Source organism: Haemorhous mexicanus, chromosome 3, assembly GCF_027477595.1.
Source record: "Haemorhous mexicanus isolate bHaeMex1 chromosome 3, bHaeMex1.pri, whole genome shotgun sequence".
Taxonomy (NCBI): Eukaryota; Metazoa; Chordata; class Aves; order Passeriformes; family Fringillidae; genus Haemorhous; species Haemorhous mexicanus.
Window position 1 is genome coordinate 117111908 of NC_082343.1, and position 17328 is coordinate 117129235.

General features: G+C 50.8%; 1 protein-coding gene across 1 annotated transcript in view; it reads left to right on the plus strand.

Moving 5' to 3' along the window:
- The window catches only part of OTOF (otoferlin), a 104396-nt gene that overhangs the window by 14784 nt on the left and 72284 nt on the right, over positions 1 to 17328 (plus strand). Inside the window, exons 4-7 of the mRNA XM_059843150.1 lie at positions 2210 to 2309; positions 8742 to 8953; positions 12777 to 12863; positions 16252 to 16287. Of these exons, the coding sequence (XP_059699133.1) occupies positions 2210 to 2309; positions 8742 to 8953; positions 12777 to 12863; positions 16252 to 16287 (435 nt within the window). The remainder of the gene's footprint in view (positions 1 to 2209; positions 2310 to 8741; positions 8954 to 12776; positions 12864 to 16251; positions 16288 to 17328) is intronic.

Genomic DNA, 17328 nt, shown 5'->3' on the forward strand with positions numbered 1-17328 from the left:
CCTGGAAGTTGGGATGCACCACAAGGGCAAAGCCTGGTGGGTCCCGGGGTTTGGAGCATCCCAGACTCCCTGATCCCGGGATTTGAGCGAGCTCCAGGTACTGAACCAGCCTGGCTGGGGCTGGAAACCAGAGCTGCTCCTCAGGGCTGATAAAATTACGGATGACCCAGAAAATTTCCCTTTTTTCCATCAGCAGAAACGGCAGGGAAGGGAGGGAGCAGGGCCCTGATGAATTATGGAACACTTGGAATTAAACGGCGGCACAGACAAGTCCTGAATTTTTAATTCCGTCTTGCTCAGATCCTGCCGGGGGAAGCGGCTTGGGAGGGATCTGAGGAAGGACAGGAGTTTCTCTGGGAAACCTGTGCCAGGGCTCACCACCTCGACAGCCTGGAATTCCTTCCCAAGGTCCCATCTGTCCCTGCCCTCTGCTGCAGGGCTTGGAAGGGCTCTGGTTTTGCCATGGATTCATGGAATGCTTTGGGTGGGAAGGGACCTTAAGGATTATCCTGTTCCAACTTTGACACCTTCCACTATCCCAGGGTGCTCCAAGCCCTGTCCAGCCTGGCCTGGGACATTGCCCGGGATCCAGGGGCAGCTACAGCTTTTCTGGGAACTCCAGTCCAGCCCCTCCCCACCTTCCCAGCCAGGAATTCCTTCCCAAGATCCCACCCCCAACTCCCTTTTCCCAGTGGAAGCAATTCCCTGTGTCCTGTCCCTCCATGCCTTGTCCCCAGTCCCTCTCCAGCTCTCCCAGAGCCCCTTGAGGCCCTGCAAGGGGCTCTGGGGTCTCCCTGGATCCCTCCCTTCTCCAGATGGACATTCCCAGCTCTTCTCAGTCCCTGGAGCAGCTCCAGACCCTGCTCTGGACTCATTCCAGCAGCTCCAGATCCCGATGTTGGATCCCAGAGCTGGAGCAGCTCTGCAGGGGGGATATTTCAGGAGGAATTTCCTGTTCCTTCCTCAGCCCTCTATGGGCATGGAGCACCTGGGAGCCAAAAGCTCCACCTGGATCCAAGAGGAGCAAGGAAGTCACCACCACACCTGGGAATGGTTTGGATTCCAAACAGGTTAGAAAACAGGGAGAGCTGCAGGAATCCAGGGCCCTGAAGGCTGTACTCCTGAGGAAAAGCTGGAATTGGCCTGGATGATCCTGGTGGGACCCTTCCAGCTCAGGATATTCCATGGAATAAACCCAAGGAATTCTTTCCAAAACAAAAGTGCTGCTGCTCTGGCAGACAGGGAATAATGTTGTTTTCCAAACCCTGAAATCCAGGTGGATACAGCAGCTTTCTCCTCATCTTGGAGAAGAAGAAGGATGTTTCCATGGGGTGAATTATTTCTTCTGGGTTGGGAATTATGGATCAAACAGAGGAAAGGTTTTCCCATTCCATGTCCTGCAGGGCACCTTGGAGACAGACCTCTGTAGGGATTGATCCGTGCTTGGAATGTGGAAAATGGGGGATGGAGGTGGAAATCCTGCAGGGTCCTGGAGGGGCTGGAGCGTGTCCAGGGAAGGGAATGGAGCTGGGAAGGGAATGGAGCCCCAGGAGAGGCTGAGGAAGCTGGGAAGGGGCTCAGCCTGCAGAAAAGGAGGCTCAGGGGAGACCTTGTGGCTCTGCACAACTCCCTGACAGGAGGGGACAGCCAGGGGGGGTCGGGCTCTGCTCCCAGGGAAAGGGACAGGATGAGAGGGAATGGCCACAGGGAGGTTCAGGTTGGATGTTGGGAATAATTCCTTCATATCATTGGGGCATGGAGCCACCTGGGATGGTGGAAGGAATTGGGATGAGCTCCAAGGTCCATTCCCACCCAAAGCATTCCATGATTCCATGATGTGGTGCAGATGGATGAGGGGTGGTCCCTGCTCCTTGTTTGAGTCACCAGCATGGAAAATTAGGGATATAACACAGTTAAAGGTGTCCACTGTGGACATTCCACATGGAAAAGGCCGCTTTGGGATCCCTCAGGGGCATTGCAGGAATTCAAGAGTGATTATTCCCAAATCTCCTCCTTTCCTTATCCCAACAGCATTCCCTTGGAACAGCTCCTCTCTCACCTTCTCCTTTTTCCATCACCTCCACTGAGCCCCGATCTAGGATCTCACCTCTCCCTCTCCTAAGGATAATGGGAAGCAAATCCCTTTTCCCATGAAAATCCAGTCCTGGTGGGTGAGAACTCCCGGGATTTCCTGTCCTTTGCTCTGCAGGCTCATCGGGACGTTCCGGATGGTCCTGCAGAAGGTGGTGGCGGAAGGGCAGCTGGAGGTGACGGACACGCTCATTGATGACAACAATTCCACCATCCAGGTGGGTCACCGAGGCCAACATTCCCATCATTCCCGGATCCGTGTGTCCCTGTCTCCACTGAACCTGTGGGAATAGGGAAATCGGTTCTCTTTGCCTTGATCCCGTTACTCCTGCTCTGAAGGGATGAGGCAGCTGGGAATGTCCGGAGGGTGCAAAGAAAAACCTATATTGGAAAAGTGTGGGAAGATTGGGATGGGGAAAAAGCAGGGATGGACCTGGTTTGATCTGAGCATGGGCAGAGAGAAGCAGAGCACAGGATGGAATCACTGAATTCCAGATGGGTTTGGGGAGGAAGGGATTTTCAATCCCACCCCATTCCAATCCCAACACCTCCCACCATCCCACGGTGATCCAGCCTTTCCTTGGACACAGCCAGGGATCCAGGGATTCTCTGGGAATCCCAGCCCAGCCAGGAATTCCTTCCCAAGATCCCACAGTCCCAAGCTCCCCTTTCCCACGGGAAGCCATTCCCTGGCTCCTGCCCCTCCAGCCCTTGCCCAAATTCCAGCTCTCCTGGAGCCCCTTGAGGCTCAGGAAGCAGCTCCAAGGATTCCCTGGATCCTTCCTTGATCCAGCTGCACATTCCCAGCTCTCCCAGCCCTAGCATTGCATCCATCCCAATCCCAACTCCTCTCTGAGAAGGAATTTCAGGAACAAGGGGGTTCTCTGGGAATCTCAGGGCTCCAGGAAGGGTCTCCCCTCCTCTTTTCTCCCTTTTACATCCCCAACTTCCCCAAAAATCCCTCTGGATGGATACTGAGTGTCCTTTATCATGGAATCATGGAATGGTTGGGGTTGCACAGGACCTTAAAGCTCATCCAGTTCCATCCCCTTCCAATGGGCAGGGATAGGTGGGATATTGGGAAGGAATTCCTGGCTGGGAGGGTGGGAAGGAGCTGGGCTGGAATTCCCAGAGGAGCTGTGGCCACCCCTGGATCCCTGGGAATGTCCAAGGCCAGGCTGGATGTGGCTTGGAGCAGCCTGGGGCAGTGGGAAGTGTCAGGGCTGGAATGAGATGGGATTTAAGGTCCCTTCCCACCCAAACCAGTCTGGGATTCCAGGATTCCATCCCAAGCCCTGGCCAGGCCAGGAGGCCATCAGGAATTATTTTGCCACCAGGAATTTGGTGGCAATCCACCAGGATTCAACTTCCATCCATTGGTTTCCCTCTGTGCCGTTTGTGACACCGAAGGATCCTAAAAATACAGAATTTTCCTCCCTTGGAGAATGATTTTCATCAGGCAACTTCCCAATAAACCAGAGAGCAGCTGGAATTATCTTTCCCAAGCACAACTGCACTCCTTGCATTTCCCCGCCCTCCTCAGGACTGCATTCCTGATTTTTATTGGTTCCACTCCCCCTATCCCCCCCAGGAGAGGCCACTTAATGAAATCCTGCTCTCCTCCCTGCTAATTCCAAGAATTCCACTCATCCGCCCCTGTCCTTGGTGCTGGACGAGGCAGTGGCTCCCAGGGAAAAAGCGGGGCGGGGGGAATGCTGATTTTTAATGGAACCCCCGGGGTTGGATATCAGGATCAGAAATAGCTGCGTTTCCAAGCTGCTTCCAAAACTCCGTTTCCATGGGAAACGGCTCCCGTGAGATGGGAAGGCAGCGAGGGAAGCGGCGGTGGCTCCGAACAGGGGGAGATTTTCCCTCGGGATGGGGGCTCGGGATGACGGATGCGCCCCCGAACCGGGGGGGTTCTTATCCTGATTTTCCCAGAGGGGTGTGGAAATTGTGGGATTCCAGGTGAGGAGCTGCCTCAGGGATTTTCTGTGTGATCCAAGAGTTTGGGAAAGCCGAGTCAGAGTCCAGAGGAGAGCACGGAGCTGCTGCAGGGCTGGGAGAGTTGGGAATGTGCCTCTGGATCAGGGAAGGATCCAGGGAATCCTTGGAGCTGCTTCCTGATCCCAAAGGGGCTCCAGGAGAGCTGGGATTTGGACAAGGGCTGGAGGGGCAGGAGCCAGGGAATGGCTTCCAGTGGGAAAGGGGAGCTTGGGATGGTGGGATCTTGGGAAGGAATTCCTGGCTGGGCTGGAATTCCCAGAGAATTCCTGGATCCCTGTCCAAGGGTGGATTTGGAGCATCCTGGGATGGTGGGAAGTGTTCCTGGGATAGGATTGAAGGTCCATGGATCCCATCCCAAACCATTCCGGGATTCTGGGATCAAGGACACTCAGGATCCATCCTGAGGGATTTTTATGGAATTTGGGGGTGGAAAAGGGAAGGGAGACTTCCTGGAATCCTGAATTCCCAGGGAAGCCCCTGGATCCAAAAATTCCTTCTCAAGGAAGAATCAGGATGGATCCAATGCCAGGTTGGGAGAGCTGGGAATATGCAGCTGGATCAGGGAAGGATGCAGGGAATCCTTGGAGCTTTTTGCAGAGGGAAAGGAGAGCTGGGATTTGGGCAAGGGCTGGAGGGGCAGGAGCCAGGGAATGGCTTCCAGTGGGAAAGGGGAGCTTGGGATGGTGGGATCTTGGGAAGGAATTCCTGGCTGGCTGGGCTGGAATTCTCAAAGAATCCCTGGATTCCTGGCAGTGTCCCAGGGTGGGTTTGGATCACCCTGGGATGGTGGGAGGTGTCGGGGTTGGAATGGGGTGGGATTTAAGATCTTTTCCCACCCATCCTGAGGCAGTTTCTGGGAACAGCCTCATTTTTCCCTGATGGAACCCAAAGGAGAGGTTGGAAATCGTTTTCCTTTTTTTCCGGGCTGGCTGAGAACCATCCCTAGCCGCTCCCGCCCTCCCTCCCGACTTTATTGCCTTGGCCAGGAGATTAAAAACTCGAGGAATGCCGGAGCCAGGAGCAAAATTCCAGCTGTGTCCATTCTCCTACAACAGAAAAGTCAGGATGGCTCAGAATTAATTTTTTTCTCAAGCGGCCGGGGAAAAAAAAAAATCCATAAAAAATCAATTTAAAATCCCCAGGGGAAGATCAACCTCTCCCAGCTCTGCAGGGATTTTTCTCCTTCCTCATTTTCTTTCCCATCCCATTGTTTCCAAAGGGAATTTCTCCTAATTCCAACCCACTCCTCCTAATAGCCCTTCCAAGGCATGATCCCACTCATCCCACAGATCTTTCACTTTGTTATATCCTTAATTTTTCCTGCCTTGAAAGGTTTTTTTAACTCCTAAGTCCAGCTGGAAAAGGAGATTTTAACCCCTAAATGTCTGAAAATGTGAAAAAACCAAACATTCCAACTTTGATCCCTGTTTTTCCTCCTCATATCCTGGGGGTTTATTTGACATTCTCCAATAGCTTTGGGGGGAAAATTAGCTGTGATTGACTCAAATTTGGATTTTTCCATTAAAAAAAAAAAAAAAGTAGAAGATAAATCAATCAAAACCTTCCCCCAGATCTTCATTCCCAGCTGGGACTGAGTCACCCTTCGGCTGTCACGTGCGGAATGCACAGAATCCCTCTGGAATTGTTCTCTTCCCAAATCTTGGATTTTCCAGCCTTCCAGCATCCCCTTGTTTGGAGCAGGGGGGGAGGCTGCACCTCCTCTTAAATATAAACATGGAAAAAAGAAGATTTCTGTAAGAAATTTCCCCATTCCCCATTTTTTAACCTTTTTTTTTAATTTGGTTTTTTTTTGGTTTTTATCTAAAATCCGTTGGTTTTGAACCCAAAATAACAGATAATTTCTCCATGGAAGCAGAGTGGAGGTGGAAAAGTGCTTTTTTTCCTTGTACTTTAATCTTGTCAGCAGCTGATGGGTTTTCAAAAGAGGCATTTTCTAGGAGAGGGAATTGGGAATTGCTTTTTGGCTTTTTTTTTTTTTTTTTAATTTCAAATTGCTTTGTCCAAATCTGAGCTTTTAGAAGGATTTTGGCCATGGGAGCAAAAGCAGCAGGATGAAATCTCAATGAATTGATTCCATTTGGACTGCAGGGAAAGATTTTAGGGAGAAAAAAGAAAATATTTTAGGGAGAAAAAAGGGAAAGATTTGAGGGAGGAAAAAAATGAATGATTTTAGGGAGAAAAAAGGGAAATAGGGAGAAAAAAGGAACAATTTCAGGGAGAAAAAAAGGAATGATTTTAGGGGAAAAAAGAGGAAAGATTTTAAGGGAAAAAAGAGAAATATTTTAGGGATAAAAAAGGGAAAGATTTTAGGGAGAAAAAAGGGAAATAGGGAGAAAAAAGGAACAATTTCAGGGAGAAAAAAAGGAACAATTTTAGGGGGAAAAAAGAGGAAATATTTTAAGGGATAAAAGAGAAATCTTTTAGGGAGAAAAAAGGGATAGATTTTAGGGAGAAAAAGGAAAGATTTTAGGGAGAAAAAAAGAAAATATTTTAGGGAGGAAAAATGGGAAATATTTTAGGGAGAAAAAAGGGAAATAGGGAGAAAAAAGGAACAATTTCAGGGGGAAAAAAAGGAACGATTCTAGGGGAAAAAAGAGGAAATATTTTAAGTGAAAAAAGAGAAATATTTTAGGGAGAAAAAAGGGAAATATTTTAGGGAGAAAAAGGAAAGATTTTAGGGAGAAAAAAGGGAAATAGGGAGAAAAAAAGGCAATATTTTAGGAAGAAAAAGGTTTTAGGTGAAAGAAAGAAAAGATTTGAGGGAGGAAAAAAGGAAAGATTTTAGGGAAAAAAAAGGAAAGATTTTAGGGAGAAAAATACTTGAAAGCTCCAAACCTGAATTTGCTGCACCCTGGAGTAAGTTGGGGATGGCCACATGGAAAAGGGAGAGGAACTTACTCGGAGTTGGTTCATCCAAGGAGCTTTAGATCAGAGATGGATGTGGGATCTTGGGAAGGAGTTCCTGGCAGGGCCGGAATTCCCAGAGAAGCTGTGGCTGCCCCTGGATCCCTGGGAGTGTCCAAGGAAAGGTTGGACATGGGGGTTGGAGCAGCCTGGGAGGTGGAATGGGAATGGGATGGGTTTTAAGGTCCTTTCCCACCCAAACCATTCCAGGATTCTGTGATCCATGAGGAGCTTGAGATGAAGTTTGGACACGTCCAGTGCCAGGTCCCTTCGTGTCCCCAAGCCCCACCTAGGTTGGTCATGGCCAGACTGGGAGATCCAAACCAGAACAAATCCAAGATTGGGATGCCCAATCCTAAAAAATCCTGCCCAGCCTGGAGACAGGACCAGGCTGGAGTAAAGCCCCACAAATCCATGGATTAGCAGTATCACTGGGTAAAATTCCCAACAAAGTGATGGACCAGGGAACAAAGCTCCACCAGGAACCCACTCCACCTGCTCCTGGTGTCTCCAGCTGCTCCCAGGGTTTGAGGCTCTTCCGGGCTTTTCCCTCTCCCGGCTCTGTTGCTGCTGGTCTGGGATGCACCAGGAATTCCTGACCATAATCAGATCCCTTTCCAGCCCAAAGCTGCCTCTCCAGGTGTCCAGATGTTGGAATTGTGGACGCTGGGAACTTCAGACGTTCTGTGCTGACAGACTCTGACTCCCAGGAGAGCACTGCATTTGACCTGAGGCCGTGGAGAAGCTTCCAGAATTGAGTGACAGCACTGGGATTGTGGGTGTGGAGTTGGGTAGAAGTGTGTGATGTCACAGGATGGAAAACTCAGAGTTTGGGGTTTTAGAATATGGTAATAAATATGGGGCAAGATGGAGGTTTTGGGGTGGTGGCTGGTCCTTCTTCACCTTCTTCTTCTTCTTTACCTTCATCTTCTTCTTTTTCTTCATCTTCTTCTTCTTCACCTTCTTCTGCTTCAACTTCTTGCCCTTCTTCTTCTTCTTCATCTTCTTTGTCTTCTTCTTCTTCTTCACCGTCTTCTTCGTCTTCTTCTTCACCTTCTCCTTCTTCATCTTCTTCACCTTCTTTATTTTTTTCTTCTTCACCTTCATCTGCTTCGCTGTCTTCTTCACCTTCTTCATCTTCTTCTTTTCCACCTTCTTCTTCTTCTTCTTCACCTTCTTCACCTTCTTCTTTTTCACCTTCTTCTTCTTCTTCACCTTCTTCTTTTTCACCTTCTTCTTCTTCTTCACCCTCTTCTTCACCTTCTTCATCTTCTTCTCCTAGGGTTTGGTTGATTTTGCGTAATTGGATAAAAAACTCCACATTGCGGGCCACGGGTGGTTGGTAATTGGGTAAAAAGTAAAAATAATCTAGGTGTAATTTCTTAATCGAACAGTTTATCCTTAAAAGGCCTTGCAGAGAGAGAGATGGGACTCCATTTGTGGTTTGTTGGAGTGAAGTGCTGCAGAACTCAGGGTTTGTGAGATAAGATCGATAAGAACTGATAAGAACATAGATAAGATAAACATCTGAGTCCCAACAAGAAATTCCAACTCGCTATTTAATCCTGACCTTGGCAGAAGAAGCAAAGAATCCGCATCCAGGAAGAGAGAAACTTTGGGATCAGCAAGGCTAAAACACCCAATGGCTGATGCTCTTCCCGCTTTTTGGATTTCCCGGGATATTCCAGGGGCGCTGATGGTGTCTCCTTGTCTTGCAGACCAGTATCTCCATAGAGATCCGCTACCAGGCTCTGGATGGGACGGTGGGCACCTGGAATGACAAGGAATTCCTGGAGACTCCCAGCGTGCACTCGGAGGGGGATGGGAGGTATTCCTTGGAGACCGACAGCCTCCTGTCCAGCCACCGGCACGGCTCCGATGTCTCTCCTGGGAAATCCAACCAGCAATCCACGGAGAAGAGCTTCAGGAGGTAACGGGACACGGAGATCCTGGATGTGGGATTGGGGGGGGATTGGAAATGCTTGGATTGTTGGGAAAGGGCAGCGTCACCCCAGCGCTGCTCCAAGGGGCATCTCCTGCCCTCAGAGGATCCATGGAACAGCTCCAGGTGAGGGTGGGATCCAGGTGGTCACCAGCAGGTCCTGGTGCTCCAGGACAGAGTTGAACTTCCAGGATTGTAGCACACGGACAGGAAGTGTCATTCCATGCAGATCTTGAGGGGATGAAAGGTCTGGATGGGGGTCAGGGATCACTGGTGGATCCATGGAATACCTCATCCAGGTGAGCCACCAGCAGGTCGTGGTGCTCAGGGATGGAGCCGAAATTCCAGGATTGTAGCACATGGAGAGGAAGTGTCATTCCATGCAGATCTTGAGGAGATGAAAGGTCTGGATGGGGGGTCAGGGCTCACTGGTGGATCCATGGAACAGTTCCAGGCGACGGTGGGATCCAGGTGGCCTCCAGCAGATTCTAGTGCTCCACACCTGGAGCTGTGAGTTCCAGGATTGTAGCACATGGAGAGAAAGTGTCATTCCATCCTGATCCCGAGGGGATAAAAGGTCTGGATGGAATTCAGGACTCACTGGTGGATCCATGGAACAGCTCCAGGTGACGGTGGGATCCAGGTGGTCACCAGCAGCTTCTGGTGCTTTACCACACCCAGACAGAGCAGGGACTTCCAGGTCTGTAGTACATGGAGGGAAAATGTCATTCCATGCTGATCCCAAGGGGATCAAAGGTCTGGAGGGGGTCAGGGCTCACTGTTGGAGCTGTTGGAACATCTCCAGGTGAGGACGGGATCCAGGTGGCCTCCAGCAGATTCCAGTGCTCCACCACACCTGGAGAGAGCTGAACTTCCAGGATTGAAGCACTTGAAGAGAAAGTGTCATTCCATCCTGATCCAGAGGGGATCAAAGGTCTGGATGGGGGTCAGGGCTCACTGGTGGATCCATTGGCACATCTCCAGGTGACGGTGAGATCCAGGTGGCCCTGGCAGCTCCAGACACAACAGGGACTTCCAGAATTGTAGCACATGGAGAGAAAATGTCATTCCCTGCTGATCCCGAGGGGATCAAAGGTCTGGATGGCAGTCAAGGGTCATTGTTGGATCCATGGAACAGCTCCAGGTGATGGTGGCTTCCAGCAGGTCTTGGTGCTCCACCACACCTGGAGAGAGTTGAACTTCCAGGATTGTACCACATGGACAGGAAGTGTCATTCCATCCTGATCCTGAGGGGATAAAAGGTCTGGATGGGGGTCAGGGATCACTGGTGGATCCATGGAACAGCTCCATTGTTCCACCAGTGATGTGGATCCAACAGGTGAGGGTGGGATCCAAGTGGCCTCCAGCAGGTCCTGGTGCTCCACCACACCTGGAGAGAGCTGAACTTCCTGGATTGAAGCACTTGGAGAGAAAGCATAATTCCATCCTGATCCAGAGGGGATGGAGGGTCTGGCTCCTGGTCAGGCCTCACTGGTGGGATTTAGGTCCAGGTGGAATCCCAGGTGTCCATGGAGCGCATGGTGCTCCCAGGACTGAGGTAGCCCCAGGGCAGCCGTTGGGATCTCAGTTGCTCCCCAGGATTAGTGGAATCCCACACCAGGTGATTCCTGCTGGGAATTCCTGAGGAACCCCACGGCGGCAGGTGGGACATTTCCAGTACTTCCAAGGGAATTCTGGTTTTCCATTCACTTAGGGATCTGTAGCTTTCCTTGGGTGTCTTTGTGGGCTCCTGGGATCTGGCCCTGGATGGGAACAATCCCAGGGGCTGAATCCCGACATTCCTTGACACAAAGCTGCTGGAACCAGTTGCAATCCCAACCCAATGGGATTGACTGGGAATGCTGCAGGTGACTCCACTGGGATGGAGTCTGAGCTGGTTCAGTATCCATGAACCTATGGATACCCAGGACACAATCCTTGGATGGTGGTGGAGTCCCCATCCCTGGAGGTTTCCAAGGAATTCCTGGATGTGGCACTCAGGGCTCTGGGCTGGTGACAAGGTGGAGATCAAGCACAGCTCGAGCTCGATGGTCCTGGAGGGATTTTCCAACTTCTGGGATTCTGTAAATCCAGGATTTGCAGCCATGAAGGGGATTCATGGAATGCTGAGGTGGATTTTCAGGCAGCTTTCTACAGTTTTTGGAGTTATGCTGTCTGGCGTGGTTTTGTCCGTGGGTCCCCACTCTGGGAGCTCTTGAATCCATTGGAAAAGGGAGCAGTTGGAATAGGGGACACATCAAATCCCTGAATTTGCTGGAATTCTTCAGGAAGGGAGGCTCTGGAAGTGGGAGAGGAGGACGGTGAAGGCAGAGCTGGGTCCTGGTGTCACCTACGGCTCCCTCAGGAACACCACATTCCCTGTCTGCCCCTCACGGATCCACCACTTCCATAGTGATGGATAAAGGAGGAAAATCCCTGTATTCCCAAATCATGGAATATCAGAACACTTCTGGCTGGAAAACCCCTCGGAGAGCACCAAGTCCAAACATTCCCCCAGCACTGCCAAATCCCTAAATCCACACAGGGAGCCCAGCCTGGAGCTGTGAATCCAAACAGCCCTTGGAATCAGCTGCTCTTTCCACCCCATTTCCCCCTCTCAGGGTTATCCCATTTTGGACCACGTTCCATCTGGGATTAGCACTTTATTGTGGCCAAAAAAAGGAAAAAACGGGAAACAGAGGGAATATCCCTCTAATTGCTCACATCCCTCCAAGGCAGTTCATTAACTGTGGGAACTGGGCTGAATCCAGGGAATTTTAAAGCAAATTGGAAGCGCGGCATGGTTTTGTTTTCTGGCTCAGCGAGCCGGGACGAGGCTGAGCGGGAATGTGGTGATGGATTGAATGTGCAGATGTTGGGCAGGGAGCCAGGAATGGCACAGCTGGAAGAGGAGGTGTCTTGGTTTGAAAAGGCTGCTAAGGAAGGCAGGAGCCTCCCCTGAAATGGAAAATGTAAAACCACTCCCTACAAATTATTATAATTTTGAAATTAAGGGGCTCTCAGGGAAAGATACGGGAGCAGGAATGACAGTTCTTTATTAGGAAAATTAAAAATACAAATGCAATAGTACAAACAAATAAAAGCAACACTGGCAGAGTCAGAATAGGATCTGACCCCCTGTGTGTCAGGTTGGTGGCACAGTCCCATTCCATGGTCTGGGATTTTAGGATTCCAGGGAATTGGAGGATGCTGCTGGGATGTCTCCAGGATGGGTTTTCCGGTTTCTCGTCAGATGAATCCTGTGGGATGCAGCTCTGTGGGATTAAAGCAGAAAATTAAGGATTCAGGGAGAGCTCAGAGCCCCTTCCCAAGCCTCAAGGAGCTCCAGAAGAGCTGGGATTTGGGAAAGGACTGGGGGGCCAGGAGCCAAGGAATGGCTTCCCACTGGGAATGGGGATCTTGGGAAGGAATTCCTGGCTGGGAGGGTGGGGAGGGGCTGGGCTGGAATTCCCAGAGGAGCTGTGGTTGCCGCATTTTAGGAAGAGTTGTGGCGTTTGCTGAGCGTGGGATGTGCAGAGCCGTGTCCTGCATGGGGTTTCCAGGCTGGATTTTGGAAACAATTCCTTCATGCAAAGGGCTGGCACAGGGAAGGGCTGGAGCCCCCATCCCTGGTGGCATTTCAAATCCCTGTGGATGTGGCACCTGGGACATGGATCAGGGGTGGCCTTGGAGATGCTGTGGATTGTAGGACTCGGAGAGCTTTTCCAACCCAAAGGGCTCAGTGATTCCATGATTTTGGAATCCTGAATCCCGGGAAGGACAGGGCTGATGTTTGCGGTGTTCCCACCAGGATGGAAGAGGACGAGCTGTATTTCCACAGCGAGGATGAGCTCCTGGGAGAGGGGGATTCCCTGAGCCAGGGGTCCCAGGACACGAGGTAGGGAGAGGCTCCGCAGTGCTGTGTTGCTCCGTGCCTTTTCCAGATGGATCTCCCACAGGAATTGTCCCTGAATTCCCATTCCTGGGCTGCTGGTGGGGTGGAGAAGTGGTGGAACAGCCAGAAAAGCAGCCTTGGAATGGGATCCTTAAAGGAGATCGGGATGCTGGCTGGGACACTGCTGTGCCTTTGAGGTGCCCTTCTGTCTCCACTTCCTGTCCCCAGATCCCAGGATCAGCCATTCCCATGGGAATGAGCTCCCTGCGTGTGCATGGAAGTTTGTTTGCTGTGGCTTTTCTCGGCGTGACAAAAGAGTTTGGGAAGGAGTCAAAGAAAGGGAATTTCAGGTAAAATCACAAGGATCGTCCCAGGAGGAGCTCACCCACAGGAAGGAGCATTTTGGGAAAAGCTCCTGAATTCCTGTGAGATGAGGGATGACAGGAAGGATGTGGAGGGGCTCATAATAACAGGATTTAACACTGGCTCTGCCTTGGAGAGGGTGGAGCTGGACCAGGTGATCCCTGTGGGTCCTTTCTGATGGAAAAAATCCCACCCTAACCCATCCCATGGATCCCATCCTATCCCATGGATCCCATCCCATCCCATGGATACCACCCCACTGTCCCATCCCATAGATCCCATCCCCATCCCATCTCCATCCCCATCCCATTATTCCAACCCATCTCCATCCCCATCCCCATGGATCCCACCCCATCATCCCATTCCCATCCCATCCCATTATTCCATCCCATCTCCATCCCCATCCCATTATCCCATTATCCCATTATCCCATCCCGTCCCATTATCCCATCTCGTCCCATTATCCCATCCCATCCCATCCCATCCCATCCAATAGATCCCATCCCGTCCCATCCCATCCCACGGATCCCATCCCCATCTCCATCCCATCCCATTATCCCATCCCATTATCCTATTATCCCATTATCCCATCCCACCCCATCTAATGGATCCCATCCCCATCCCATCCCATGGATCCCATCCCAATTTCCCATCCCATCCCATCCCATCCCCATCTCATCTCCATCCCATCCCCATTTTCCATCCCATCCCATCCCATCCCATCCCATCCCGCCTTTTCCCTGGCTGGACCATGGATTCCATTGGATCTCAGGGCAGTGTTCAGGATCATCCCAGATCATCCATCCCAGCATTCCCACTCAGCCTGGATCGATTCTGGCTGACAGGAGCAGGAATTCCCCCAGGCCCTTCCTCCTGAAAGTCAGGGATAAGTGAGGATGAAGTTGGGAGAGGGAGATTCCCAAAGCCAAGCTGTTTAAATGAGGTTTTTAGGGGTAAAACCCCCATTTTAGGAATAGAGACATCCATGCAAGCAGCAGGAAGGGTGTGATGGAGGGAATACTGGAAATACAGGGAATTCCCTGGGATGGGAAAGGTTAATCCCCCATCCCAAACAATTCCCAGGTCTCGGCACCTCTGGGGTTCATCCATGGGGTTTTATCCCTGTTTTCACTAAGAATTCCTGGAGGATTTTCCTCCAAGGAATGCCTGGCTCAGGCTGTAGCAAACACGTCCTGGGATTTTCCAGGAATCAAAAAAAAAAGATGGGAATAAAAGAAAGCAAAGGTAAGAGGTCCCACATTCCAGCTTTTGGGAAGGATCCAAAAAAGGTTCACATTCCAAAGGATGTAAACCATTCTTTTGGAATCCAAGGAAGCGCTTTGGTTAAAATTCCTTTGGGAACAAAAATGTCCCGGCTCCTTTGGAAAGCCATTCCTTCTCCATCACTTACAGATTCCAGATCTGGGAAAAATTTGGATTGGAAGAATAAAATAAGGAATTTTGCTGTTTCCAGACCTGCATTTCTGACAGGAAATACAGTGGGATGGGGAGGGCTCCTGTTGGCCTTGTCTTGGCCTTCCCAATCCCATTCCCAATTCCATTCCCACTGTCCTTCCTCCAGCCCAGGGATCCCTCTGGATTCCCTGTTTTCCACATGGATGGAATGTTTGTGGGCAGGGATGGGGAGGAAAAGGGCAGTGGGATACACAAGGAAAAGTGGGATAAACAATGCACGGAACTCTCGGTCCCTGGAATGTCACAGGAGCAACCTCAGGGACCACAGGCCACAGCCCTGGAGACAGGGAATTGTGGAACCATGGAATATTCTGGGTGGGAAGGGACCTTAAAGCTCATCCCTTTCCAATCCCTACATTTCCCGCTATCCCAGGCTGCTCCAAGCCCCAGTGTCCAGCCTGGTCCTGGATACTCCCAGGGATCCAGGGGCCACGACAGCTTCTCTGGGAATTCCATGCCAGCCCCTTCCCACCCTCCCAGGGAAGAATTCCTTCCCAAAATCCCATCTGAGTCCATCCCTTTGCAGCTTAAAGCCTTTCCCCCTTTTCCAACACATTCCATCCCTTATCCAAAATCTGTTCCTGGGCACGGGGACCTGGTTTAACTTCCGTCTTTTCCAGTGACTGATCCCATGATCCCAGGCATTCCCTTCCCTGTTCTACCTCTCTCCCGCCCCACTCCCAGCCTGGAGCCCCTTTTCCCACTGGAGAATCCCCTGGGATTTGGGCACGGACATCTCAGAGAGGGTTGAGCCTGGGGATCCCTGACTTAGGCAGCTCTGGAAGCAAAAATCCTTCTCCGGCAGATCCAGGACAGCCTTGTCCCCTTCCCATGGAGTAGAGCATCCACACCAAGGATTTTGGGAATTCTCCTGTGGAGCTGCCTATTCCAGGGAAAGCAGATCCAGCTTTTCCTTGGTTGCTGCTGGATCCAGGCTGATCCCTTGGGAACACAGGGAATTTTTCACCTTTGTTCCTTCTTTCCCCAGGGAACGCGCCACCTTCCCATGTCCATAGATCCACGTGGATTCCTCTGCTTGGGAATTTCCCAAAATTGGGGAATTTCTCTTCAATCAGGCCCCCCCGCCATGAAGCAATCCTGCAGCTTTCCAAGGAATGGGAAGAGCTTTCCATCACTGGGATGATGGCAAGGCTTCCCAAAGGTTTCCAAGGGCTGGGAAGTCCTTTTTCCACCTTCCAGGAATCCTGGCATAGGGTACAGCACCCGCCCAGTCCCACTTTTCCTTTGGGATTTGAGCAAATCCATCCCAAAGAAAAGGAGGGTGTGGGAAAAGGAGGTCAGGCAGGAGGGAACCACTTGGAAAAGGTGGAGTATTGGTCAAATATCCCCCAAAATCTGGTCTGGGACAAACCTGGATGCTGTGGACAAAGTGGGAAGTGGAACTGGGGGGATCCCAGGGTTCCAGCCATGCATGGAGTTGTTTGCTGTGCTGGAGTGTTCCCAAGTTTTTCCTGGTTTAGAAAACAATGGAAGAGCCCTTTGTCCTCACATCACAGCTGGAATTTTTCCTCTCTCCCTGTAAATTCCCAAGCCTTGGAGATGAAGCGGAAGAAGATCAGCATTCCAGGTAAATTCCCACAGCAGATCCCCCCAGCCCTTCCAGGGCTGATCCACCCCCAAAGTTCAGCTTTCCAAAGAAAATTCCTTAAATCCAGGATCCCCATCAAGACTTGGACCTGTTAAATTCCTTTTTTGTGTTTTCCTGGGGATCCCAAGTTTGGAATCTGCTCATCCCACACAAAATCCGGGGATGAAGGAGCCAGGAATGGGAGGTGGAGCCTTTCCATGTGCCTGGTCCCTGGAATGGCTTTGGATCCTTGATCCCTTTGGAACTTAAACCAAACAAATCCATGAAAAAAAATCACAGGGAAGGATCCAGAATGGGGAAATAAAGAGCTAAAAAATCCAACCTGGATTTAAAAAAAAAATCCCAGGAGATGGGAGGATGTTGGAACCAGGACAGGATCCTTCCAAAAGCTGGACTTATGTTCCAGTGAGGAAAAGAGAAAATAACGGGAAAAATTTGAGATTGGGAATGAACTCCCCCCTGTGAAGATGGGGAGGGGGTGGGATGGAATTCCCAGAGAAGCTGTGGCTGCCCCTGGACCACTGGGAGTGTCCAAGAGATTGGAAAACCTGGGATAGTGGGTGTTGTCCCTGTGCATGGAATGGGATGAGCTTTAAAGCCCTTTCCTACCCAAACCATTCAGAAATTTTATAATTCCATGATTTATTCACCGACACAGACTCACCCTTAGATTCCCAGGAAAAATCAAGAGGGATGAGCACTTCCAGAGGCAGCTCAGGAACTGCCAAAACCTGGCTGAGCCCAGCTCCCAACCCCCTGGAAAGTGAGATCCTGGGAAGCACCACTCGATAGGGGCTGTCCTTGAAATATTCATGGCCGGGACAGAGCTCGGAGCCGAAAGGAATCTGCTCCCGGTGAATTATTGATGGAAGCTTTTCTTCCGTGTCCCCGGCGGATCCGAGCCTTGTCCGACTGCCTGTCGCTAATTATCCCCCTGGCACCTGCTCCAAAGTTGGGATCTGTGCCAGGCGTGGGAGAACTTGGGGTGAAAATCCCCACAGACTCCCCATTCCCCATTCC